Below are 25,595 nucleotides of genomic sequence, written 5' to 3'. Positions count from 1 at the left end.
CTGACCACGTATGATCAGATCACCTGCGACTGATCTTATTTCCAGGGTAGTTCTAACATCTCTTTATGTATGTGTTGATGTTTGCCTGTTCAGCCATAGAGAGCTGAGAGCCCTTTATTTTTTCCAGTGTCTGATTTAAAGGAGCTAGCTTTTACATCTGAATGAATCTTCTGTGCTCCTCTTCTCCCCCCTTATATCTGCCATCGTTTGTCTCTGCATTACACACACTCAAAATGAATCACATCACTCCATGTTTATCACCATTTCTCAGTGGCCAGTAGTTTGCGTTTGAGTTAATCAGTCATTTTTAGATTCAACTATTTATAGGACAAGTATGTCAGTAGCTGTGGGCTCTATCTCACTCTCTTTTAGTGTTTTCTCTCTCTTCCTCCACTATTTTCTCTCTCTTTCCTTCTCATCTTCACCGTCTGTATCCTTTTCCTCCACTCTAACCTTTTTGTTCAGGTCCCGTTTTTATTTGCAAGATGTGTGTTTCTTAAATTTTTATTACGTAAGTAACTGAGACTCCTGCAATCCAGGGGGTTTGTTCATATGGTAACCCAAATGTTCTGGCATTCAGATAATCATGGTGTTGGTTTATTGTGCATAAATGAAATTCATCGGGCAGAGCTTGTTTGTAGACTTTCAGGTCAGTGTGCCACTAATCATACATTTTCTGGGAAACACTTGATACTGGGAAATATGTTGATTGGAGATTGGAGATGGCTTCTAATGTTTAATACTGCAGTGATATTCTAAGCAGAATTGTAGCAAATCACTATTGAATGCTGGAATTTTAAGGAAAATAATTTTTCACTCATTAACTGTTATTGAATATAATCAAATATTAGGGGTGCACGATACATCAGTGGCAGATAACAGGGAAAATCTAAATATTATTTTTGCGGCAACAGAGGAATTTCTGCTGAAATGTTTGCTGGGAATTTGCTGTTTTGTTTGCATGCAATAGAAAATCTTTGATGGTTAGTGGCTTCTCTCCTTTTCACCCAGTTTCAAGTGCTAGTGTGCGTGCACACAAACAGTGTGTGTGACCATTTTGATGATAATTAAACAATTTTATTAAAGCATATTTTTGACGAAAATATGACGAGAAAAAATAATTCTGCAAGTTATTAACGATGCAATCTAGAGAAACATCTGTTTATAGAAGATGATATTAGATATGGATAAATCTAAACCAATATTTCAATATGTTGAGGATTTCCCTGCTTGAGCTGCATGATTTGAACTTGCTGGACACTTGCAAAATTAACTAGGGATGCACCTGGATCGGTATCGGCTCCGATACTGAAGCTTTTAGACGGATTGTGTATCGGTCCGGTGAGCCCAATCCAGATCCGATACTGTGTGTGTGACAGGGCAGAGGGCGGGGCCAGGTTGTGATTCCACACACCCAGCCCCTGATCAGGCTAATCAAGCCTCAGAGAGGGATAAAGGCCGACTGGAGACTGCAGTAGGACAGAGAGAGAGATTTACGGACAGCTGTACGACACCTTTGTGTGTTTGACTTTTTGTTTAAGTTTCATTAAAAATATTATTTATATTGTCATGCCAGTTCTCGCCTCCTCCTTTCCATTAATCCCTTTACACTGGTGCCCAAATCCGGAAAGGAGGAGGGATGTGCCGTAGTTACCATCTCGCCATTACCATCTACCCCAAAGGAGCAGTCGCGTCCATCCGCCTGAGGAAGGAGGAGCCCGGCCACCTGGAAGCGGAGGATCTTACGCTGACCACGAGGAGAGGAGGGGCTCCAAACCAACCGCCTGGAGCGGTTACAGCTGCCAGGGGCGGGGTAGACCACTACCATCCACGTTCTGTCCATCAGGGGCCGGAGCTCTGCCTCTGATCCATCCGGAGATGCGCTGCTGTCATCCATTAGAGGGTGGAAGAGTGGCTGAGGACCAAGCTACGGCGTATCGGAGAACTGGCGAGTAATTGTTTTGTTTTCTCTCTCTCTCTCCCACTGCTGATCCGTGTTGGCCTTTCCCTCTCTTTTTAAAATGCTTTGTTAATTTGGCACAATCACCATTACGTGCCACAATTTAGTTTTTTGTTTCACCTATAATTAACCACTTTAAAAAGTGTTTATTACCTCACTTAAACTCTTTCTATTTATATATGATTAATGTCCACAAGATATACACAATTTGGCCAAAAAACAGGTGAACTTGAACTAAGTTACACGCTAGTCATAATATGCGTACATTTCTTTGTGTAACAATAAGGTTATGACTGTAACCATGTTTCCCTGAAATTCGGCATTGCTGATGATTTGGGGTTATATCCGCAGGTGTAACCATTCTCTGAAACTCTTTAAAATCTTGCCAATTTTAATTGGCAGATAGTGTTTTTTACTCTGCCTCCCCACTTGTATCATTTGCAGTATATACGGTGACGCACAGCTCTATCACCTCAGGATATTCTACTGAATGGTTCAGAGCGATGCTTGTCCCTTGTAGTGAAGATCCAGTAGAATGGCAAGCTTATGTAGCATTTCATTCCCTCCTTTCAGGGAACCGTAGTTCGCGGTTACAGTCGTAACCTCAAGGGCCAGATGTGAAGCCAAATCATGCCTGCCTGAGCAAATCCCTGCTCAGAGGAATCCTCAATGGAGGGGCATTCAAGAGCTCTATTATCTGTGGGAACCACGGGCGGTTGGGCCATTCCAGCGCAAATAGCAGAAAATACAGAAAATATCCTCATCCTCCCGGATTGTGCCCAATACTTAGCGAAGTAAGTGGATGGAGGGAATGCATACTTGCGTCTCGCTGGCCATTTGTGGGCTAGGGCATCCAGGTGCAGAGGAGCATGAGTCAGGAAATACCATAGGCGACAATGCATTGTCCCCGGGGATGCAAATAGATCTATTTCTGCTTCCCCGAACCGATTATCCTTGTATAGCACCCTGTTGCCAGAGCAAATCTGCGCCGTGGTTCTGGTGATCCCGAACGTGCGTTGCACGTATGGATAGGAGATGTTTCTCATACCAGATGAGAGGCTGATATGCCAAGTTCATCAAAGAGCATGATAGAACACCCATGGCGATTTATGTATCCCACAACTGCACATTGTTGGGTCTGATTAGAACATGAAAAATCCTGGATGGCTGGCCGGAAAACCATTAATGCTAGAAATACAGCATTAGTTCCATACAATTTATGTGTCAGGTTCTTTTAGCACCTGTTCAGGTACCAAAGGCTCGGAGACCATTGCACAAGGCTACCCAGTCTATGTTCAAAGTCTATGTTCAAAGCAACCAACGTGACCACTTTGAGTCTGGATACGTGACAAGAGTGCCATGCCCATCTGGTAGAACGTGGGCATTTTCCAAATGTTCAACGCGTCTAGAAGATGTGATACCACAAGCGTAAGTGACCGTGTCGCGATGAATGATGGGGCACATTCGATCTGGGCTAGCACTGAAGGGGTCTTATTCGCAGTAGTCACACTGGAGTGACTGTGCTCTGTATCATGTTCTCACAAGTCTCCCTCATGCGGTCTCTAGGGAGCCACAGTAGGAGTATGTCGTGAGGGGACCGGCTTCGGCTTTCAGAATGAAAATTGAGCCGAGATTAAAGCATTTCAAGTGTTATGCAGCTTTTATCATAAAGGCAATCAAACTCGGCGAGCGCTGACAGCGTGGCGTCTGACCAGGCCATGGAGCTCTAAAATACCGGCCCAGACAATTACAGTGCTTGTGCTGAATGGGCAAAGACATCTGATGTGGAGGGGGGAGGCACGAAGGGCTGAGACAGAGAAAATCCTCCTCCTATCTCACATTTTCACTCTTTTTTTCTCTGTTTCATACATCTGAAAACTGTTTGCAAGAATAATGTTGTCTATGAGAAATCTGCAAATTATCTCAGATCATCTCGGGAGGTGCTCTGTGTGTTAAGTTCGCTTTATTTCCACACTTTTTTCATGCATTGTGAATGTAACTCTGCAGGTTCAGTAATATCTTTTTATTAAAGAAACAAAGACACAAAGACAAAGTGAATAAATCATAAATAAATCACCTTGAAACTAAATTGAGTACTATTTTTAATTTTTTTTGTCAGCATTAACTGCATTACCAAAATGCAATATAAACACAAATTCGATAAGAACACACATTTGGCAGCATTATTTTGGGAGCACAAGGGAATTTATTAGGTTTATTTATTATGATTATTATTGTCTTTACATATATAATTGTCTTAAGTTCTTAATCTGTAGCCTATTAGTAATTTTCCACCTGTTGTCATTGATGGTGAAGTTTGAGTGAAGGAAAATAGAGCCGTTGGAGATGGTAAATGTTTGGATTTGGGGAGGTGGTTAAATACGATTTCCTGATCACTTTGTTATTTTATAACAAAGTCAATAAAGCAAAGAAATTCACCAACCCTCGGCAGGGGGATTGCCAGTGTAATCGGATATTGCAATATTTTTAAGGCAGTCATGGCTAAAATGTTTTTTGAATATTGCCCTGCTAATACAGTTCACACAAACGCAATCAGGTTGTAGCATTTTGTAACCTGCACAAGAAGAGACAGTCACAATGTATAGTCAAACTGCGTTTATTGCAGGCAAAGCAAAAGTACAAATAGGGCAAATCCAGAAGAGAGTGGTCGAGGGGAGCGTAAGGTCGAAGCCGGGGAATCAGGATATGGCAACAGGGCAAATCTACAAAAGAGTGGTCGAGGAAAGCATAAGGTCGAAGCAGGGGAAATCAGAATCAGTGTAACAAGTAAGACAATCGAGTTGAATAGACAGGGGAGCTAGGGGATCACTAGAGCTGGCAAAGCGAAGGGGTAAACTAAACAATAACCAACACGAGTGAGACGAAAGGGCAGTGTATAAATAGGGGAAAACGAACAGTGCAGGTGAAACTAATAATAGAGTGATTGGGACGAGTGCGGGTGAAACTAATACTCTGGTGATTGGGAGCGAGCGTGAGCGCCAGAGGGGGGTGATTGGGAGCGAGCGTGTGAGCTCGAGGAAGCGGAGCGAACTAGAGTAGCGGGGTTCGTTACAGTACTCCCCCCTCTGCTACGGACGGCTCCGGACGGCCGCGCTCGGTTGCGAGGAGCACGACCTCTGGGAAGCGGTGCGGGACGATCGGGATGCTGGCGATGGTAGTCTAGCTTGAGAGCTTGATCCAGGACATCTCTCGACCGTACCCACGACTGTTCCTCAGGTCCGTAGCCCTCCCAGTCGACCAGGTACTGCAACTTGCCACCCCGACGTTGGGAGTCTAGCAGGGCCCGGACCGTATAGGCGGGTTGACCTCCGACATCGAGTGGTGGAGGGGGTGTCTGAGCTGCCGTGGGCGGAAACATGGGACTATAGTGCACCGGCTTTAAAAGGGAAACATGAAACACAGGACAAATTTTGTAGCGGGGTGGCAAAAGTAATTGATAAGTGACAGGGTTTATTCTTTTAATAATTTTAAAAGGGCTGACATACTTGGGGCTTAGCTTCTTACACGGGAGACGGAGGCGGATGTCTCGGGTCGAGAGCCAAACCCTTTGGCCCAGATGGAACAGGGGCGCAGGACGGCGTCGGCGGTCTGCCTTGGACTTCTGGGTCTGGGTGGAGTGTTGTATCCGGTCATGGGTGGCTCTCCAGACCTGGGCACATCTTCGGGCCCAGGCATCCACCGCCGGAACGTCACTGGGATCAGCTTCCCACGGGAAAAGGGGTGGTTGGTAGCCCAGGACGCATTGGAAAGGGGTGAGACATGTAGAAGAGCTGACCAGGCTGTTCTGGGCGTAGGTGTGCCAGCTGTCTTGGTTCTGGGCGCAGTAGGCTCGCAGGTACCTGCCAATCTCCTAGTTGAGACGCTCGGTCTGGCCATTGGTCTGGGGGTGGTATCCCGAGGAGAAGTTGAGTTGGATACCCAGTCTGTCACTGAAGGCTCGCCAGAAGCGAGACATGAACTGGGTACCCCGATCCGAAGTGATCTCCTCGGGAATACCGAAGTTTCTGAAGATGTGGGTGATCATGTGGTCGGCCAGTTGTGTCGCGTTGGGTAACCCGGGTAGGGGAATCAGGCGGCACATTTTGGAGAAACGGTCTATTACCACAAGGATCTCAGTCCGGCCGTCGGAGGGGGGCAAGTCGGTAATAAAGTCCATGGCGATGTTGGACCACGGTCGGTCAGGGATAGGTAACGGTTGGAGGAGTCCTGCGGGAAGGTGACGAGGTGTTTTGGACTGGGCACAGACTGGACACGAGAGGACATCGTCGTGGACGTTGTCCTTGAGCGAGGGCCACCAAAATCTCCTAGAGAGGTGTCAGAACAGAGGGAAGTGTGAACCCATTGCATCAGCTGAGGGCGAATAATGGTGGGTACATACATCCTGTTGGGGGGCGTTTGAGGAGGCGCAGGCTCGTCGCCTTGAGCCTGCAGGATGGCCTCCGTCAGTTCCCACCTAACGGGTGCGACGACACTCGACGTGGGGAGGATTGTCTCCGACCCCGGGGGTTCCGAGCCATGGTTGAAGAGATGAGAGAGGGCGTCAGCCTTGATGTTCTGGGAGCCCGGGCGAAAAGTAACAGAAAAGTTAAAGCGGGTAAAGAACATCGCCCACCTGGCCTGTCGAGGGTTCAACCTCTTCGCTGAGCGAAGGTACTCCAGGTTCTTATGGTCGGTGAAAACGACGAAAGGGAACCTAGAGCCCTCCAACCAGTGACGCCACTCCTCCAGGGCTAGCTTGATGGCCAGCAGCTCTCTATTCCCGACGTCATAGTTCTGTTCGGGGGAGGACAGTTTATGGGAATAGAAAGCACAAGGGTATAGTTTGGCGGGAGTCCCGTGTGGTTGGGAGAGTACAGCTCCCACCCCTACCTCTGAGGCATCCACCTCTACCACGAACGGCAGAGTGGGATCGGGTTGTTGGAGAACTGGGGAGGTTGTAAAGGCCTCCTTTAGGGCCTGGAAGGCCTGCTGGGCGGGTGTGTTCCAAGTGAGGAATTTCGGGTTGCCTCGTGTCAGGGACGTGAGAGGTGCGGCGATCTTGCCGAAGTTTCTAAGAAAAACGCCGGTAGTAGTTGGCGAAACCCAGGAATCATTGGAGTTCTTTGAGCGTACTGGGCTCGGGCCAGGACAGGACTGCGGCAACCTTGTCGGTCTCAATCTCCATCGTTCCAGCAGACAAGACGTAGCCCAAGAAGGAGATGGAGGGGCGGTGAAAGACACACTTCTCTGCCTTCACGAACAGGTCGTGTTCTCGCAGTCTCTGTAACACTCTCGAGACGTGAACGGTGTGTTCAGAGAGTGTGGAGGAGTGAATTAAAAGGTTGTCTATGTAGACGACGAGGAAGAGGTCTAGCATGTCCCGGAAGACGTCGTTCATGAACGACTGGAACACCGAGGGGGAGTTGGCGAGGCCGTACGGCATCACCAAGTACTCATAGTGCCCCCTGGTGGTGATGAACGCCGTCTTCCACTCGTCCCCCTTGCGGATGCGTACAAGGTTGTACGCGCTCCTGAGGTCCAGCTTAGTGAAGATCTTCGCCTTACTGACCTGTTCGAGGGACGGCTGGATGAGAGGCAGGGGGTTGGCGAACTTCACTGTAGCCTTATTTAAGGCTCGGTAATCGATGCAGGGGCGAAGCCCGCCGTCCTTCTTGCCCACGAAAAAGAAGCCGGACGCCACCGGGGAGGTGGACGGCCGAATGATGCCCAGACTGGGCACCTCATCGACGTAGTCCTCCATAGCCTTGGTTTCGGGTAGCGTTAAGGGGTATACTCGGCTCTTAGGGAGTGGGGACCCCGGAAGGAGATCAATGGCGCAGTCCACACTACGGTGTGGGGGAAGACTAACCGGGGTCCTCTCGAACACATCAGCGTAGGAGGCGTACTCAGGAGGGATGGAGACTGGAGACTTCACTTCGGGGCTCTCTACGGAGGTGGAGAACACCGGCAGGGAAATACAATGGGTCAAACAGTGGTCGGTCCAGCGCAACAGCTCCCCCGTGCGCCAGGAAATGTGGGGGTCATGAAGCGCTAACCAGGGGTGGCCCAAGACCACTGGGTCTCTAGGTGACTGCACAATAAAAAACTGGATGAGCTCTGTATGAAATAAGCCCACTTGGAGGGACAATGGCATGGTCCGAAAGGAAATAAGACCCGATCCGAGGGGTGCCCCATCCAGAGAATTAACTCGGAGAGGTGGCACGACCGGACTGAGTGGGATGGACAGATTTGGACCAAGCCATCGTCTAAAAAATTCCCTGCTGCCCCGGAATCAACTAGGGCTGGGGTAGAAAAGGAGACATCGCTAAAACTCAACACGACAGGGAGGCAGACTTGTTTCTGGGTAATGCTGAGAATGACTGACGTTCTCACCTGACTTTTGGAGAGGGAACGTCGGGGACAGGTCGGGCACGAGGTAACACGGTGGTCCGAAGCGCCACAGTACAGGCAGAGGTTCTGCGTCAACCGTCTAGTTCGTTCTGCCTGTGTTAACGGAGCGCGACCAAGTTGCATGGGTTCGGTTTTGGGAGAGCATTCAGGAGTGATGAGTTTAGACGAGTTAAGGCCCGTTGAAAGCTCTTGGACAACCAAGGGGGTGCGAAAAGTACGGTCACGAAGTAGGTTATCCACTGTGATGGAGAGCTGAATATAGTTCTCCAGTGACAGCGATTCTCCTCGACATGCCAATTCCATTTGGAGCTGGTCATTCAAACCCAGGCTGTATACAGTTAACAAAGCGGGGTCGCTCCACCCGCTACCCGCGGCAAGGGTGCGGAAATCAAGTGTGTAGGCAGCGGCTGTGCGTGATGCCTGTTTCAAAAACACGAGGCGGCTGCCTACATCCCTACCAGCTGCCGGGTGATTAAAAACCACGGCAATCTGGTGACAAAACTGATCATATGACGTCAAAAGGGGGCTCTCGGCAGTCCACAATGCAGTGGCCCATTGCCGTGCCTTCCCCGAGAGCAGTGAGATTAAAAAATTTACTCTCTCACTGTCAGTGCTTAAAAGGGGTTGATACGTCATATAAACAGTACATTGCATTAAAAAACCCTGACAAGCTTCCGACAAACCGTCAAACCGCTCGGGGGGGTTGAAAGCTCGCGGCGCTGGGAAATGCGGTGGGAACATCAACGGGTACAGGGACAGACACAGGTGGAACAGGTTGAAACTGATCAAAAATGGTATGTACCGTATGCAGTATTTCCTGTATTTGCTGTCCCTGGGCCGTGAGCGCTTGGTCGTGTTTCCCAACCGTAGATCCTTGGGCAGAAAGCGCCGTGCAAATCCGCTCTAGCGAGCTGCGGAGATCCTCAATGGATTCCATTGTGACTGTCTTCTGTAAGGTTGGTTATTCTGTAACCCGCACAAGAAGAGACAGTCACAATGTATAGTCAAACTGCGTTTATTGCAGGCAAAGCAAAAGTACAAATAGGGCAAATCCAGAAGAGAGTGGTCGAGGGGAGTGTAAGGTCGAAGCCGGGGAATCAGGATATGGCAACGGGGCAAATCTACAAAAGAGTGGTCGAGGAAAGCGTAAGGTCGAAGCCGGGGAAATCAGAATCAGTGTAACAAGTAAGACAATCGAGTTGAATAGACAGGGTAGCGTATAAATAGGGGAAAACGAACAGTTCAGGTGAAACTAATAATCGAGTGATTGGGACGAGTGCGGGTGAAACTAATACTCTGGTGATTGGGAGCGAGCGTGAGAGCCAGAGGGGGGTGATTGGGAGCGAGCGTGTGAGCTCGAGGAAGCGGAGCGAACTAGAGGAGCGGGGTTCGTTACACATTTAAGTCACACTCTACAGAAAACTCCAATGAAATTCCAATAATTCAAAGGATAATTTCCGTTGAGGCCCTCAGGCTATAGAATTATCCAGTCGCTGTGAGGCAAAGCAAGCGGCGAAGGTGTTTCGTCCATCTGCTTTCCCACAGGAGGAAATTCCACATGTATGACATTCAATGGCAAAGGTAGGATGTAGGCGATCGCCAGAGCACAAAGCGCAATCTGTCAATTAAAATTGGCAAGATTTTAAAGAGTTTCATAGATTAGTTACCCCTGCAGAGATAACCCCAAAGCGTCAGCGACACAGTATTTAAATGGCCAGCTTGAACTTGCCTTGTGAAAACTGTGTTTTCGGAAAAGCACGTCATTCGCAATGCAATATCTTAAACTGGATAAACACGGAAGATTAATAATTATTAAGCATAACTCCAAAGCATGAAGAATTAAGAATACAGAAGGCCCAAAAATTCCATATCTGTGCATCCCTATCAAATAGAGTTAGGCTAAATCCTTCAAAACCAAAAGTCAAATTTTTGAAAAACAAAAAACTTGGCAGTACGAAATGTAAGAATCACATAACTTCACAGTAAATTGTAAATAGCTGTATTGTCTCTGTATTGCTGAATTTCTAATATGTGAGGTTCAATATTTTTTTTTATCTGTTTCCGGGAAGAAAAAGACTATAAATTGTAAATGTGTACACCTGCTTAAAGTTTATTTTGCCCCAAAAACTCACACACACGGGAAAAAAAGGCACAAAACTCAAATTTTGTCTTATAGCTTTTCTCTTTTTCTGTGAACTGCACTGCCAAACAGTAGATATCAGCTAATACTAAAACAAAAATATTACAACCTCTCAATAACTTTTTTAGTAGATGTCAGCAATAGCATTGTAGCACTAGCCCAGCCATTAAGTTTTGTTTTTTTAGCTCTTGTATGAATGATTTCATATGATGCTGCTTACCAGTAAACAAATATGCATAGGACCTAATAATTTCATACCCCAATAATATGTGTCCAGAGCAAATGCAGTGTCAACCTCTTGGACTAGATGCTTGTTATTAGGCCACGCCCCATGCCCTGTTTCTCCATGCTAATTAGGCTGTCTAACCAGTAGTGGCCTACTTCTGTATTTGATGCTTAGCAACACCCTGAAGAGATGAGTAATGAAATGGCTATTATTAATTGGTCTAATTTCCTTAAGCAATACTTTTCTCTTTGGCTTTTTTCACACTGCATCTAAATGTAGCACAAATCTGAATTGACCTGCTTGTGCAACACTCCATTAGAATACATATAATAAACCACATGTTCATGCTTATAATATGTGTAAATTATAAATAAAATAATAATTAGCCATTTTTATGCATTTTTAGATGCATATCTATCAGCAAATGGAGACAACCTGCAGATGCCATGTCAATTTAGAAGTTATTACCCATTGAGGCTCAACAATGTAATTTTACTTGTGAAAATCAAAGAGAAGCAGGAAAAACAGCATTTATTTATGAAAAAAATGAAGGGTAAGAAGAGTCTGCATTGAGTTGCTTGCATTTGCATTTTGATACAGTTTGAGCTATATCGAAACTGTGTTTTCTGTGCCTTTTTCTTTTCTGAGTGACATGATTAAGAGCACTGTTACAAATCTACCTCTGTATCTTTTCATGTACATATTTTGCTACTATAATCCAAACAAATTGCTGAACCCAATACTTGAAGCCTAATATTTTTATTTATTTTCAGAAAATAAATTCAAGTGTTAACTAGAAAAGTTATGTTATCACAATGAAATGTTTTAATCCATAATAGGGCTATATATAGGGTAAATCAAGCACACAAATGACAAATGAGTATATTAATGTAAAAAATCACATTAAATCCGACCTGGCTGTTATACCATACTGAAGGCACACTGGTAAAACATCAGATACGTATCTGATTTATTTCTAATTATGAAAGTGGCTCAAATCGGATTGAAAATGTCAAATTCAATGCGCTTGTGGCTGTTCACACTGTTATCCAATTAACTGATCTGTGTCACATCTGAGTTAATAAATCTTAATTGGGCCACATTCAGCAGCGGTGTGAATGTAGCCTTTGGTATCTCTTTTAAAGGTTATGCTGACTTGATATTTTCATAATGGAATCTTTACAACCAACATGCATTGTTCATTATAGAGTGAATTTCTAATTCTAAACTAATTATGTAAGTTTACTTGCCATTTTCTACGCAGAATTTAATACATTAGCGATAAATTACTTTTGTAGTGTTAGTAGACTTTCCTAAGTTAACCTGACTTTGTAGCCCCTTTCTGGAATAGCCATATTTAATCAGAATCACACAAGCTAGAGTTGTACTGAATATCAAAACAGCTGTGGCTGATTTCCTCGAAATCTGTTACCACAAATATTTCTCTGTATGTTTGAGCAGCTCGACCAGCCTGACACCGCACGTGTGACACTAGACAGGTGGAGTATTCGGGAAAGCTGTGCAAGTGGCATAGAAAATAAACGCTTCAGCTTTAATATCGAGTAACTTACATTTTAACACAATATAGTGTGTTTTTTTCCCCGCTGCTAATAAAAATAGGACAAAACGAACCAAACCAGGATCAACCTTTGCATATCACCAAGCAACACACTGTCTGACAATCTGTCTGAATCTAGAAGGCAGCAAACATAGACAAGCGGAGTGATATAGACTGTGAAGTGTCCCAGTGCTGTTACACTAAATATAACATCAGCACATTTGGATTGCATCTTGGCCGATCAGATTAGAAGCCATGGGGCCCTATTCTAAGTGCGCTAGTGCTAAGCGCAGCACTATTCCATAATTCACACGTGAAAATTCAATGGGCATGACCATGAAGTTTTGGTATTTTTGTGCAAGCATGCACCAAGTCTAGGCGCAAGTGGGTTTGGTATAATTGCATGTGCAAAGTGTTGGTGGGCTGGGTCAAGTGCAATTTAATTCTGAAGTTCTTCTCTGGCACCATCTGCATCCTATTATATAGACCATTACCTGTCTATCACCAGTGATATAAACAAAGACAGCACATTCATAAGAATTTGGTATTTTAAATGGACTGAATGCAATGAATTAGAAGAATAGAAATATGGACTTAAGTTCTTTTGTGCATTTACTGCATTCTGTTAAATGTAAGTCATATTTCTATGACAGTGACACAATCCTTTTATATGCATGGACAATGTGGTTCTTGTCAGGATTTGGATTTATGCTCCATTAAATTATAGAGATTGTTAGTATTATTAATTATTTGTAACTACTGACACACAAATCATAGATAGTACTAACAGTGATTGTATCAGAATCCATTTCTCCTCTACCGGTCTATTTTTATGAAAAAAGAAATAAATAAAAAAAACAAATGCATTTATTAAAAAAAATTTAATTTTTTTAATCAAAAATATTTCTTAATTTAAATCACATTTCAAGTGAAGCAAAAATATAATCATAATAAAAAAATTACAAAATCATACCAAATCCAAACATTTACATCCAACTTCTTCCACCTCCTTTTGCAGTGAATTAAAAATCACTATGACAACAGGCAAGAAAAATATCAATACAAATTAGATCACGAATACAATTTTAATATACAGTATATACATTTTGAAAAATAAACCATGACCTAAAGATAGTTTACAACCAATCTCATAAATCTTTGTATCATAAAACGGATACAACAGTGATTTGATGTTCCACTATATTTTCAGAATTTGTGACCAACTGCTGGTGGAATATCCAAGCTGCAACTGCAGGAACAAAGTTTGGTCTTTGTGCTGATAATAAGACATGCTTTTGAAACGTCTTAGCGCAATGACCTATTTCTGAAGGAAATAGCAAATTGTGCTTTGAAACACTTTATTTACATAAAATACACTGACAGTTTGCGCGCATACACCCACAAGAAAGCACAAAAACTCCCACCAACGGCCACTTGTGCTGACACAAAAATTGCGCTTAGAATTAGCTCTCTCACAAAAACTGGATAAGATGTTGTACACAGTCATAGTGCTGTACTTTGAACACCCACAAAAATAGAGCCCTGGAACTAGATTTTATTTAAAATGTTACAATCAAAACAGTGGAGTACAAGATATCTCAGCCATAGTAAACCGACGTACTATTCTTTTGTTGCTCCTTAGCTACACCAATCCTGGCCCCATCTGTACACAGACCCCATCCTTTCTCCCTCCTATCCTGCCATCCCTAATTTACAGGTCTGTCCCTGTCTGTGCTCTGCCACTGAATCTGTCTTCTGGGTATTAATGCTGGCAGAGAGGATGGTAAATTAATGGTGCATGGAATAAAATTAAAGCCCTGCTTAATGACGGCACCTATCTCCTTCCTCACCTTGTCTTTCGCATCCCACAAGGGCATCAGGGTGAACCATAAATCTCACAACTCCATCTCTGTAACCTAACAGTGTGTGATGTGCCTTTCCAAGTCATTTGTGTGCATGTGCTACTGCGGCGGGTTTAAATGCAACCTGCATGAATGAATGGAGGCGTGTCTGTAAACTTGTGGTTTATTTCATGGTACGTTGTGTGTATGTTCTGTTTTGTCTGTTTGTGTATAGCTTTGTCAAGGTTATGCCTGGACATGATTCCTTTTTTAAGGTAGATATATTTTCCCCTTACCTTTCCCTTATTAATGTCCCTTAAGTGTTCATATACCATCTTTACTGTATTTGTGTGTAGCATGTGTGCTTGTAAATGAGGACCTGCTGAATTCACAACCCTTCTCCCATTCATAGTCCCTGCCTCTGTTGTCATAGCAACCCTCTAATGATAACAATAGGGCCTATAGGTTTTTTGAGAGGGTACAGGGAAAAGGAATACTGAGAGAGAGAGAGAGAGAGAGAGAGAGAGAGCGAGAGCGAGAGAAAGAGAGAGTTGGAGGAAAAAACAAAAGCTCCAGCTGATTGCCATAGCTCATCAAATTCCTTCACATCGTCGGCACTATGACTCAACACAGCCCTGCCCAAACACCCTCACCCACTCACACTTTCTGACACCAGCCCCCTTTTCTTGCATGTTAATGCTCTCATCCCACCTTCTCATATGTCATGATGAGGCTTATGAAGTGCATGAACCAAAACCAGTTTTATTTTTGGAGGTTTTCTTTTCATCTGCATGTCTACATGATGTCCTGTGTCCCACAATATTTGTGTCAAGGCAGAGGGGCTGTAATGCCTTGTATAGCAATATGTGTGTTGAGCATTCAGGCAAATGTTGGGTGTCATGAATGAAATCTGCAGCATGTTGGAGAAGTTGCTTAGACAAGATTTGGTTGCAGAAAAATTTGTTTTCTCAATGTGGTATTGGTTTATCTTTTATTTTTATTTTGCTCTGTATTCAGTATGGCTTCCTAAATTCAGCAAACAAGTTAAAGGTAAAGTGTGTAACTGACTACGTTTACATGCACTTAAGAATACGCTTTATTCTAGAATTTTTATAGGAGTGAAGAGTACACCACTTATACAGTGCATGTAAACCATAACACTGCTTTCTTGCAATAAGCTGCTTTCTGGTGTCTAAAATCTAAACATGTACCAGCCAGTTGCAAAATGTATACATTTTTAGTTGGATAGCGTGACATTTGTTTGCAAATGTAAGTGATTGCCTCTCAATTTAGAGGGGGGTTTCACATAGAATAAAAGATCAGTCTTGGGATTTAAGAATCGATATCGAGATCATTCAAGTGAAGATTGCGATGCATCTGGAAATTGATATTTTCACCCACCCCTATGTGTAGGTTGATATCTGTGAAAGGTGTCAACACCTGGCCTGGCACAGCAATGGCACAGCTCAGCCAATGGTGTAAGTTTGGGCAGGACTATCTGTTATTCTGACTTATGGAAGAAAGGGGGAGTGTTTGGGAAACCTGTTTGAAAACATTTTATATTTGCAATTTGTGCCACTAATGGTGTAGAAATGATAAACTTCACCTTTAAATTTAGGGCTAAGCATCGATCAGTGAGGAAAATGTATTATTATTAACCTAAATTTGGCTTGTTTCTTTTGTCTGTCATCTCTTGCTCTTGCAGGGATCTGCCTCAGTATGGACACAAACAGTGGCAGTCTTATTTTGGCCGAACCTTTGATGTATACACCAAGCTGTGGAAGTTTCAGCAGCAGCACAGGTCAGCCCTCTAGATAAATCTATTTTTCAAAAAGAAAGATCTGTTTTTACCAAAAGCTCAAAAATAAAAGCTGTTTTTCTGTTTGCCTTTGAGCTAATTAAAGCTTATGATTCAACATGGATAGTCAAACTTTCTTCCAATAGTTTATCAACACCTTCTCAATGATATCAATGATGATGAGAGATGATTTCTTATCTCTGTTTGCATTACTGGAAAATAGACAGGTTCTGGACAACCGGTATGGTCTCAAGAGGTGGCAGATTGGCGAGGTTGCCTCAAAAATTGGCCAGCTTTACTACCATTACTAGTAAGGAGGCTTTCTTTTGACACAACTTGTTTATTCAGGTTGACTCAAATATGTTTTCAACAGTACCTGAAGTACCTTTTTTTTACGTAATTTTCTCTCCTTTAGCCTCCGCACATCAGAAACGAGCTACCTAAATGAAGCCTTTTCTTTCTATTCGGCCATTCGTCAACGATCATACTACCATCAAGTCAACAAAGAAGACAGGTGAAAAGCAGCTACAAAAAAGCAGTGATGAGCAAACTTGATGCTTATTTGATTTTTTTGTACAATGTTCTGTTAAGATCATCAAATGAAGCTTACTTATGAGTAAACACCAGAGATCCTAAATGTACCTTTTCTTCTATATTGTCTTCTCTGCAGTTTATTGACCTTGTTAACAATAGTGCTGTCTTTAATTTTTTACAGGAATGACAACGATGATGTGAGGGATAGACTTGCAGTCTCTTTAATTGGTTTTACTTTTGTTTAAAGTGTTTTGAATCCTTCTTCTGAAAAAACATTGGGGTGGGGGGACTCAAACACAAATTAGATGTGATCTAGGAGCTTTAAAAGGTGCATGCCATTGAAGAGACTGTAAGTCTATACCTCACAGCCTCATTTTTATTCACATCAAAAATCAAATATGGCACTACTGTGAATAAGGTCTATTCATTTCTCCTCTCATCTGGGCAGGCCGGAGCTTGTGGTAAAAAAGCTGAGGTATTATGCTCGCTTTATCGTTGTTTGTCTGTTGCTAAACAAGATGGAGCTGGTTAAAGTTTTGGTCAAGGTAAGTCATCGACAGTAGGCCAAGTTTCACATATTTTGTTGAGGGCTATTAATAGATATTCAATCAAACATCAATAGATAATAGATATTCAATCAAAACATTTCTCAAAAAAGGATCTGTCAACAAACACAGTAGGTTGGCTGCTTGTGCAGCAGGAATGAAGGAAAATTAGACATTGATATCTACTGTTGTTTTGGTGTTGTTTCAAGTAAAATAATACTGTTAGCCATTACTTGTGTGTGTGTGTGTGTGGTACTAGCTACGATAAGCATTACTATTTTGGTAGCTTATTCTAGGGTTAAGGTTTTGAACACACAATGCTATGATACCTCAAATTGAGCAACGTTTTATGGTGTGCTGTTACTTTTTCAAGCAATCAGACTTAAAGGAATATTCCAGGTTCAATACAAGTTAAGCTCAATCAACAGCACTTGAGTGACAATGTTGAGTACCACAAAAATAATTTTGACTCATCTTCAAAAATCTAGGTTACAGTAAGGCATTTGCAATGGAAATGAATGGGGCCAATTTTTTGAGGGTTTAAAGGCTTATAAATTACTGTAATACTTCTGTTAAAACAAATGTATTATATGAACTGTAAAGTTGGTTAAATCACAATTTTTACAGTTTGTTAAAATTACATTGTCATGGCAATGAAGTTGTAAAATTGGCTATGACGTTAACCAGGAAAGGGAAGTAAGCGATTTTATCACACTAAAGTCATGTTAACATGCATATTGTTTACGTCTTGTGGCTATCATTTTGAAAAAGTTAGTATTTTAACATTTACAGATTGGTCCCATTTACTTCCATTGTAAATGCCTCACTGAAACCCAGATTTTGGTTTTTGCTTCTTTTTTTTTTAAAGAAAAGGGGGGACAAGCCGAAATAAATTTGTGTGGTAATCAGTATTATACCACATATGCTGTCGATTGAGCTTAAATTGTATTGGTCCCGAAATATTCAAACTGGTTTTGGTGGCCAAAAAAAAATATTGTCTTACATTGTCATATCTAGGGACTTCTAAGAACCACTCAGAACAACTTAGCAATCACATAGCAAAACCGTCAACCACCCACATTGTTGCCGCATTGTAGCGGCGTTTTTTGCATGGCAAGCTCCACTCAAAATTTTGCTTTAAATGTTGTTTTACAAAGGACTAAATCCTTATACGGCCAGCAACACTGTACGCTGCTAGGGATAGGAAGATAAGAAAAACTACCAAACAGTCTAAACCGGTGTGTCCACAACATTCTTCATCTGTGGTCTGTGTCCTTCTGCAGGAGCTTTCAGAGGAGATTGAAGAATACACCCAACGCTTCAACACAGAGGACCAGCTAGAGTGGAACCTGGTGCTGCAGGAGGTGGCTGCTTTTGTGGAGGTGAGCTTTTTTAAAAACATCTATAAAAAGATAAAAATACCATCAGTATGACAAGATTAACAGGTACATTAGGTTATAGCACAGAACATTTTTCAAATGTCCATTCTGAAGAACACAATGTCTCAGATTTCACAAATATTTTTCTTTACATCTGTCGTTTGGTAGTCCACTCACACAAATGTTTTTTTTACATACATAGGCAGATCCACTTATGATCCTGAATGATGACAACGTTGTGGTAGTCATATCCAATCGGCTGCAGGAGGGGGGCATGCCCCCTCTTGAACAGGGCATGGTGGTGGGCCAGCTCACCTTGGCAGATGCACTCATCATTGGAAACTGTAACAATCAGGTGGGCGTACAGTACCGGTACCTCTCAGCTCTAGAAAGCAAAACACCTAGCAAGCTGAACATGTTACATAACATGTCAAATTCAAACAGTGCTTTCCTAGACACTTCAAACTTGCCATTTGGATCATGTCTCATGTATTAGTACAGTTAGTGTTGGTACATTGTGTCTATATCGGACGCGTTCAGTATCGTGTTGAGTTGCAATGCTTCAGCTTGAGGTTGCCTATACTAGAAAAGTTGCATGTCTTTACAGAATGCTCATTAACGATGGACCAGTCGGCTGTAAGATTGAGGCTACACTTCAGCAAAAAAAGAATCCACATAATAATCTGAATTGATGTATTTTGAGTATTCTAAGGGATGGAACGCATCCACGCAGTTAGTAATCTGAATAAGCCCACATTTTCTCCATATAATGGACAGAAATGAACTTATTAAAACATAATTCACACACATTGTGAATTAAATGTTTTTATTTAAAACATACGGGGGGAAAAGTATTTAGTAGCTCTGCAGTGCATTTAAAATATAAGCGAGGCATCCTTCATCTAAAGGCACACCACACACAAAGGACACTTAAAGTGTAGATAGCTTTATAGATAGATTCACAAGTTTTGACGGTCAGACTTGGTAGAAGCGAGTTGATTTCTGTATCAGTTACATGTTATCTGTTTTACCGTTTCTCTCCTTAGGTGAAATTTAGTGAGCTGACCATCGATATGTTTCGAATGCTTCAAGCCCTTGAACGCGAACCAGTCAACCTGGCCACGCAAAGCTCCAAGCCAGGGACACTTGTAAGAGAAGACTCTTACACTCTCCCTGTCACTCTCTATGTTGAGTGTTTCTGAGTATTTTCACCCTTCCACTTTGGCTTTTTTAGTATTCCACATTTATTGGTCTCTCTCTCACTGCTCTTTTACTCTTCCTACTCTCTAACTTCCTGTGTCTCTCTATCCCTTTCTCACTCATTTATCTCTCTCATTATAGGAGCCCAATGAAAAGCCAGCCAAGAGAGAGAATCCTCATAAATATCTACTCTACAAACCAACCTTCAGCCAGCTTTACACTTTCCTGTCTGCCTCCTTCAAGGTTTGGCTGATACCATTACATTCTTTACTTTTTAGCACATATCAATTTGATGTCTTGTTTTGACGCTATACTAGCATAGATACCCTGTAGCAATAACATTTAAAACCAGATGCTTATTATTAAGACTAATTCAAGAGTTAAAGGTGTGTTAAAGTGTGTAGTTTTTTATGTTAAAATACTTTGTCCTCTCCCTGCATAATATGCAGAAACAGCTATAAGTAAGCCATATGTACTGTTGGTTGATTTCCCTTAAAAGTGTAAACACTGTTGCTCTTTGGCGATATCAAAATATTGCTCTTGTTTGTATGAGAATCCCAGCTGGCCTGACACAGCAACATTGACTCAATCAATGGTGTGAGTTTGGGATGGGACTGTCTAGTTGGTGACCAATGGAAGACGGAGCAGTGTTCAGAAACTTATTTTTGCAATTTGTTGACACTAGTCTCTCAGAAACGACACACTTCAGCTTATTTATGGAGAGTCATGAATCTCGGTAGTTCTGCACCTAGTGTGCACCACATTTTTAGTGTTGTGTGAGTGTTGCAGCATGGCGTGCTACAGGGGTGTTAGCGTGTTACTATCTCCTCTGCTTGTTGCTCTGCTGAAGCGTAGCACCTCACGAGTGTGAGGAAAACCCCACGCACATGACTCAGATCATTATAAGGCTTTTGAAACATAGCAGTTCATTTCTAGCTCTCAGACAATTCTATTTTTATGATAATTTCCATCTTGTTTCTTGTCCATTTGCTTTGATTTAAGAATACATTTTGGCAAGTAATTGTTAGAAGCTTTAAGGGGCTTTGAAATGACTCGCTTCAGTGTTGCCGGATACATTGAAGTCTATGGAGTGAAGCGTCAGCGTTACACCCGGTGCCACATTTAACTTCTTTCAAGCACTGTATTGCATAGCTCAGTTCAAATAACTTGAACTCTGATCTTGCTGCTGCTGACCTTTTGAAGCTTCAGCCAATTATTACTGGACAATTGAAATACACTCAATGAGCACTTTATTAGGAACACCTACTTATTCATGCAATTATCTAATCAGAAAAAATGTTGGCAGCAGTGCATAAATTCCTGCTTATACAGGTCAGGAGTTTCGGTTAATGTTCACATCAACCATCACAATGGGAAGACCACGTCGGGCACTTTATAAGGACCATAGTGTTCCTAATAATGTCCTCAGTGAGTGCATGCATGGTTTAGATCTCTGGAAATGTATTATTACTCTTTAGGGTGGTGGGGGCCTTGCATCCATCTGTGCTGTTTTTCAATTGTTTTTGTCTGTGAACAACCACTGGACAGACATCTTTGAACATTACTCTGCATCTGTTTTTTTGTTTTCTTTATATGAGTTTGGTCTGAACAGCCCCTTACTGTGTGGCTGGCGCTGTGTACCGCTTAACATGACACTGAACTTCAAAGATATCTATGATGCTGCTTTACCCCTTTGTAATATTGCAAATGTTCTGTATTAATTAGCTGATTAACTTGATTAATGTTTCTGTTGCAGTAATTTTTTTTTTTTAATAATCATTAATAGGAGCTGCCAGCCAATAGTGTTCTGCTGGTGTATCTATCTGCCACTGGAGTTTTCCCCACTGGATGCTCAGACTGTGATGGTATGTAGATACTGACTCATCTGTTTATGATCTGATCAGTCTCACAAACAAGCATACAAGCATGCTCAAAAATGCATCTACACTGACACAGACACGCTCTCTTGGCAGGAGCATATTGAGATGTTTAACATATTTCATAATAACCGAACATCCAGTTACAACTTTTCCTGTCACAGATTGAATTTCCTTCATGTAATTTAAGTAAATATAATATGTTAGATTTTATGTATTTGACTGTCCAAGTGTTAGGTGACTCACCAATGTGATAGAGTTCTTCTAATACATAAAAAAAGAGTAAGCCAGACCAAGTGCTTGTGGGGAAAAGAGTTTATAGTAAGAGTTCATAATAATTTTGTCATGCCCTTCAGTTTGTTAAAACAAATGGAAAATAATGTACATTAATTCAATTACAATGTAAGCACCACCAAAAAAAATTCACATTCGCACTGTTTAAAAGTGTAAACATAACTCTAACTAAACATTACATATGTTAGCATGACACTGTTTTGATTTTCTTATCAACTCTGTGCAAATTATATCAAATCTTTCACCTCATGTCATGTCATGTCATGACTATGTGTGGCTGGCAACACTTTTGAGATATGAGTGCAAGGATACAAAAAAACAAATGTGACATGGCTATCAAACCACATTTTACATCGAACAAACTCTACTAATAGAAGTTTGTGGAGTTTGTGACGTTGTGTGTTGTATGTATATTATGTTGGTAACACATAACCAGAAGTTCATCCACCTAGAAAAGTAGTCCCACTTGAAAAGGACGATTAAAGATAATTGTAAAGCACTAATAACACATTTTTTTCCTTAAGTATTCAAGTAAATGCTTTTACACAAATTAGAGCTTCACAATTCTGCTTCAGTACACTTATCCCATATGTCTCTGTTCTAAATGAATGTACACATGCATTTCCTTTGTACAAACTGAAGCACAGGTCCAAATTATTTTATGTGGTGATCAACAACATACCAGAGATGTTGTCCATCTCTGGTATGCTTGTATTTAAGCCAGAATATTACTTTCATTGTTCACCAAGGCTGCTTGTTCCTTACTTTAAGTAAATTAAACACTCCTTAACAAGCTAATAATAAATGTAGTTTGGAAAGTATGGAATTAAACTAAAAGGTAAATTTCCAGCAGCAGAATTTAGTATTTGCCATAGTCTTTCTAGCAAGTCAGCCCAATGGCGGCCATCTTTTAAACACTCTCAGGAAGCTATTTCCAGTCATTAAAGTGCAGGTCCTATCTACTTGAATGGTGGAACACCGAAATCTCAAAAAAGGTTAGTCAAGATTACGTTCAAACAACATATCTTTAACTTGTAATGCGTGACTTCCTTTCTACATCCATTGGCTATTGGGTGTTCCAATTTCTCCCATTCATTTTAATCTTTGCTATTACTCATGTAAACCCAGAAGTAGGTATTAATTTCTATGCTTTCATGGAATGTGGGAAACATAATGCTGTGCTTTACAGTAAGAAAATGTTTTCCCATGATGCTGCACTGAGGTGAAGGATCTATAATAGAATGAGTGAGAGTTGTCCCAACATCATTATATGACATTACCCTGTCTTTAATCATAGGACCATATGACTTTGGTGGTGTCCTGACCAATACTAATCGAGATGTGGTAAATGGGGAGACAGTGCAGAAGAGAAACCAGGCACAAAAAGAGATGCACTGGTTAGTGTACACATCATCCTTCACTGTCATCCGCTCTGTGGTAGCCAGCATACAGACAAAAATTAGCTTACTGCTTGTTTGAGACATTGAGGTGTGCATACATGCACAAATGTGTGTATTTCAGCCTACACCCAGGAGACCTATTCCCCTTTACCAGGAAACCTCTGTTTATCATTGTCGACTCATCCAACAGCACAGCTTATAAGGTGAGTAGAAGACATATCTCTTTTTCTCTCTCTTTCTTTGTCACATGCTGACATTTCTTTAATCATTGCAACATTCTGTGACATCATGAGGCCATTCATTATTCAAGAGCAGCCATGTGGTAGCTCTATAAATATAATCTGACTCCTTGACTACAATAAACTAAAGAATAGTCAGCTTCAATAAGATGAAATAAGAAAAAAAAAAAAAAAAAAGAGTTAAAAAACTGCTGTGATGTAGTTTTTGTCTCTACTGATGGACTGATTTAGTCACCCTTTGTTTCAGCTATATGTTTTTTGTCAACCTATTTTTTTTCTTCTAGTTAGAAGCTTATTTCAGTAATGGAGTGCCCCCTTGTGTACATTTGTAAACAATCTACTATTTATAAATTGTGTTTTAGTACAGTAAATGTAAAGGTGCCATCTGTGAATTTCTAAACAGAAATTAATAGTATTTTTAAAATATATATTTAACCCTTAAACTTAAATGCATACCTCTGGTCTTTAGTAATCCAAGACCTCATTACACCCCTTGTACCTCCTCCATTATTAGTAGTCCTCAATATAAAAATAAAAAGTGTACCAAAGAAAAAGAAAAAAAAAGCCCAAATTGAAAAATAATAAAAATGAATAAATAAATACAATAAAAAAATAGTTTAAGTACCAAAAGTTTTTTTTTTTTTTTGCACTTCCATAAATTATATTTTTGTGATTATTTTAGAACCTCTATAAGTTTATGGTTACAGGATACCTATTTCTTTATTTATTACAAGAAAAATGTGTACTATATTTATACAAATAAATAATAAATACTATATCACATTGATTTTCTGTGCGACAATGAATTATCAACAATGGTGAATTATCATTATTTCATTTGCATTTACACATACGTACATATACACTCACCTAAAGGATTATTAGGAACACCATACTAATACTGTGTTTGACCCCCTTTCGCCTTTAGAACTGCCTTAATTCTACGTGGCATTGATTCAACAAGGTGCTGAAAGCATTCTTTAGAAATGTTGGCCCATATTGATAGGATAGCATCTTGCAGTTGATGGAGATTTGTGGGATGCACATCCAGGGCACGAGCTCCTGTTCCACCACATCCCAAAGATGCTCTATTGGGTTGAGATCTGGTGACTGTGGGGGCCATTTTAGTACAGTGAACTCATTGTCATGTTCAAGAAACCAATTTGAAATGATTCGAGCTTTGTGACATGGTGCATTATCCTGCTGGAAGTAGCCATCAGAGGATGGGTACATGGTGGCCATAAAGGGATGGACATGGTCAGAAACAATGCTCAGGTAGGCCGTGGCATTTAAACGATGCCCAATTGGCACTAAGGGGCCTAAAGTGTGCCAAGAAAACATCCCCCACACCATTACACCACCACCACCAGCCTGCACAATGGTAACAAGGCATGATGGATCCATGTTCTCATTCTATTTACGCCAAATTCTGACTCTACCATCTGAATGTCTCAACAGAAATCGAGACTCATCAGACCATGTAACATTTTTCCAGTCTTCAACTGTCCAATTTTGGTGAGCTCTTGCAAATTGATTTTCAAATTGTGAAAATCCCAGTAACTGAGCAGATTGTGAAATACTCAGACCGGCCCGACTGGCACCAACAACCATGCCACGCTCAAAATTGCTTAAATCACCTTTCTTTCCCATTCTGACATTCAGTTTGGAGTTCAGGAGATTGTCTTGACCAGGACCACACCCCTAAATGCATTGAAGCAACTGCCATGTGATTGGTTGATTAGATAATTGCATTAATGAGAAATTGAACAGGTGTTCCTAATAATCCTTTAGGTGAGTGTACATGTTATTTCTTACTCAAGGTGGTGCTGTGATTGATGTGATTTACATTTGACATTGCTATTTGACAAAGAAACAATATGGAAGTAAACTACAGCAAGTACAACACATGAAGAGTTTGATATGACTATTGTCATTTGGGTGTACTACTGAAATGTTGTAGGTTTTGCATCTATTTAGACTCAATAAGTGCTTATGTGTAGCTAAATATGCTTCAAGTTGCATCTCATGGAATTTCATTGTGAAAGTAATGAATCCTGTTTAAATTTGTCCTGATTTGTTGCATTTTCTCTTTTGATATATGAAAAATAAAACATCAAAATATATTTTATTCTGTCTTGAAAATATTTAGAACATTTGACACTATCTGTGCATTTTGTAGATCCATTTGTAATA

The 25,595-nt window shown here is 41.4% G+C and overlaps 1 protein-coding gene across 8 annotated transcripts in view; it reads left to right on the top strand.

Annotated features, from left to right (window-relative positions):
• Nucleotides 1-25,595, top strand: part of LOC127622515 (protein SCAI-like) — a 47,684-nt gene that overhangs the window by 18,758 nt on the left and 3,331 nt on the right. For 7 of the 8 annotated variants that reach the window (XM_052096627.1, XM_052096622.1, XM_052096632.1 and 4 more), the window contains 11 exons: nucleotides 15,842-15,937; nucleotides 16,158-16,244; nucleotides 16,350-16,448; nucleotides 16,917-17,013; nucleotides 18,297-18,395; nucleotides 18,595-18,747; nucleotides 19,439-19,579; nucleotides 19,734-19,835; nucleotides 21,379-21,457; nucleotides 23,061-23,160; nucleotides 23,285-23,366. In XM_052096627.1, the coding sequence (XP_051952587.1) occupies nucleotides 15,842-15,937; nucleotides 16,158-16,244; nucleotides 16,350-16,448; nucleotides 16,917-17,013; nucleotides 18,297-18,395; nucleotides 18,595-18,747; nucleotides 19,439-19,579; nucleotides 19,734-19,835; nucleotides 21,379-21,457; nucleotides 23,061-23,160; nucleotides 23,285-23,366 (1,135 nt within the window). The remainder of the gene's footprint in view (nucleotides 1-15,841; nucleotides 15,938-16,157; nucleotides 16,245-16,349; nucleotides 16,449-16,916; nucleotides 17,014-18,296; nucleotides 18,396-18,594; nucleotides 18,748-19,438; nucleotides 19,580-19,733; nucleotides 19,836-21,378; nucleotides 21,458-23,060; nucleotides 23,161-23,284; nucleotides 23,367-25,595) is intronic. The other variant, XM_052096628.1, reaches the window with a different exon arrangement.

This window comes from Xyrauchen texanus, chromosome 3 (genome assembly GCF_025860055.1).
Source record: "Xyrauchen texanus isolate HMW12.3.18 chromosome 3, RBS_HiC_50CHRs, whole genome shotgun sequence".
Taxonomy (NCBI): Eukaryota; Metazoa; Chordata; class Actinopteri; order Cypriniformes; family Catostomidae; genus Xyrauchen; species Xyrauchen texanus.
This window is presented reverse-complemented; position numbering and strand designations above follow the sequence as displayed.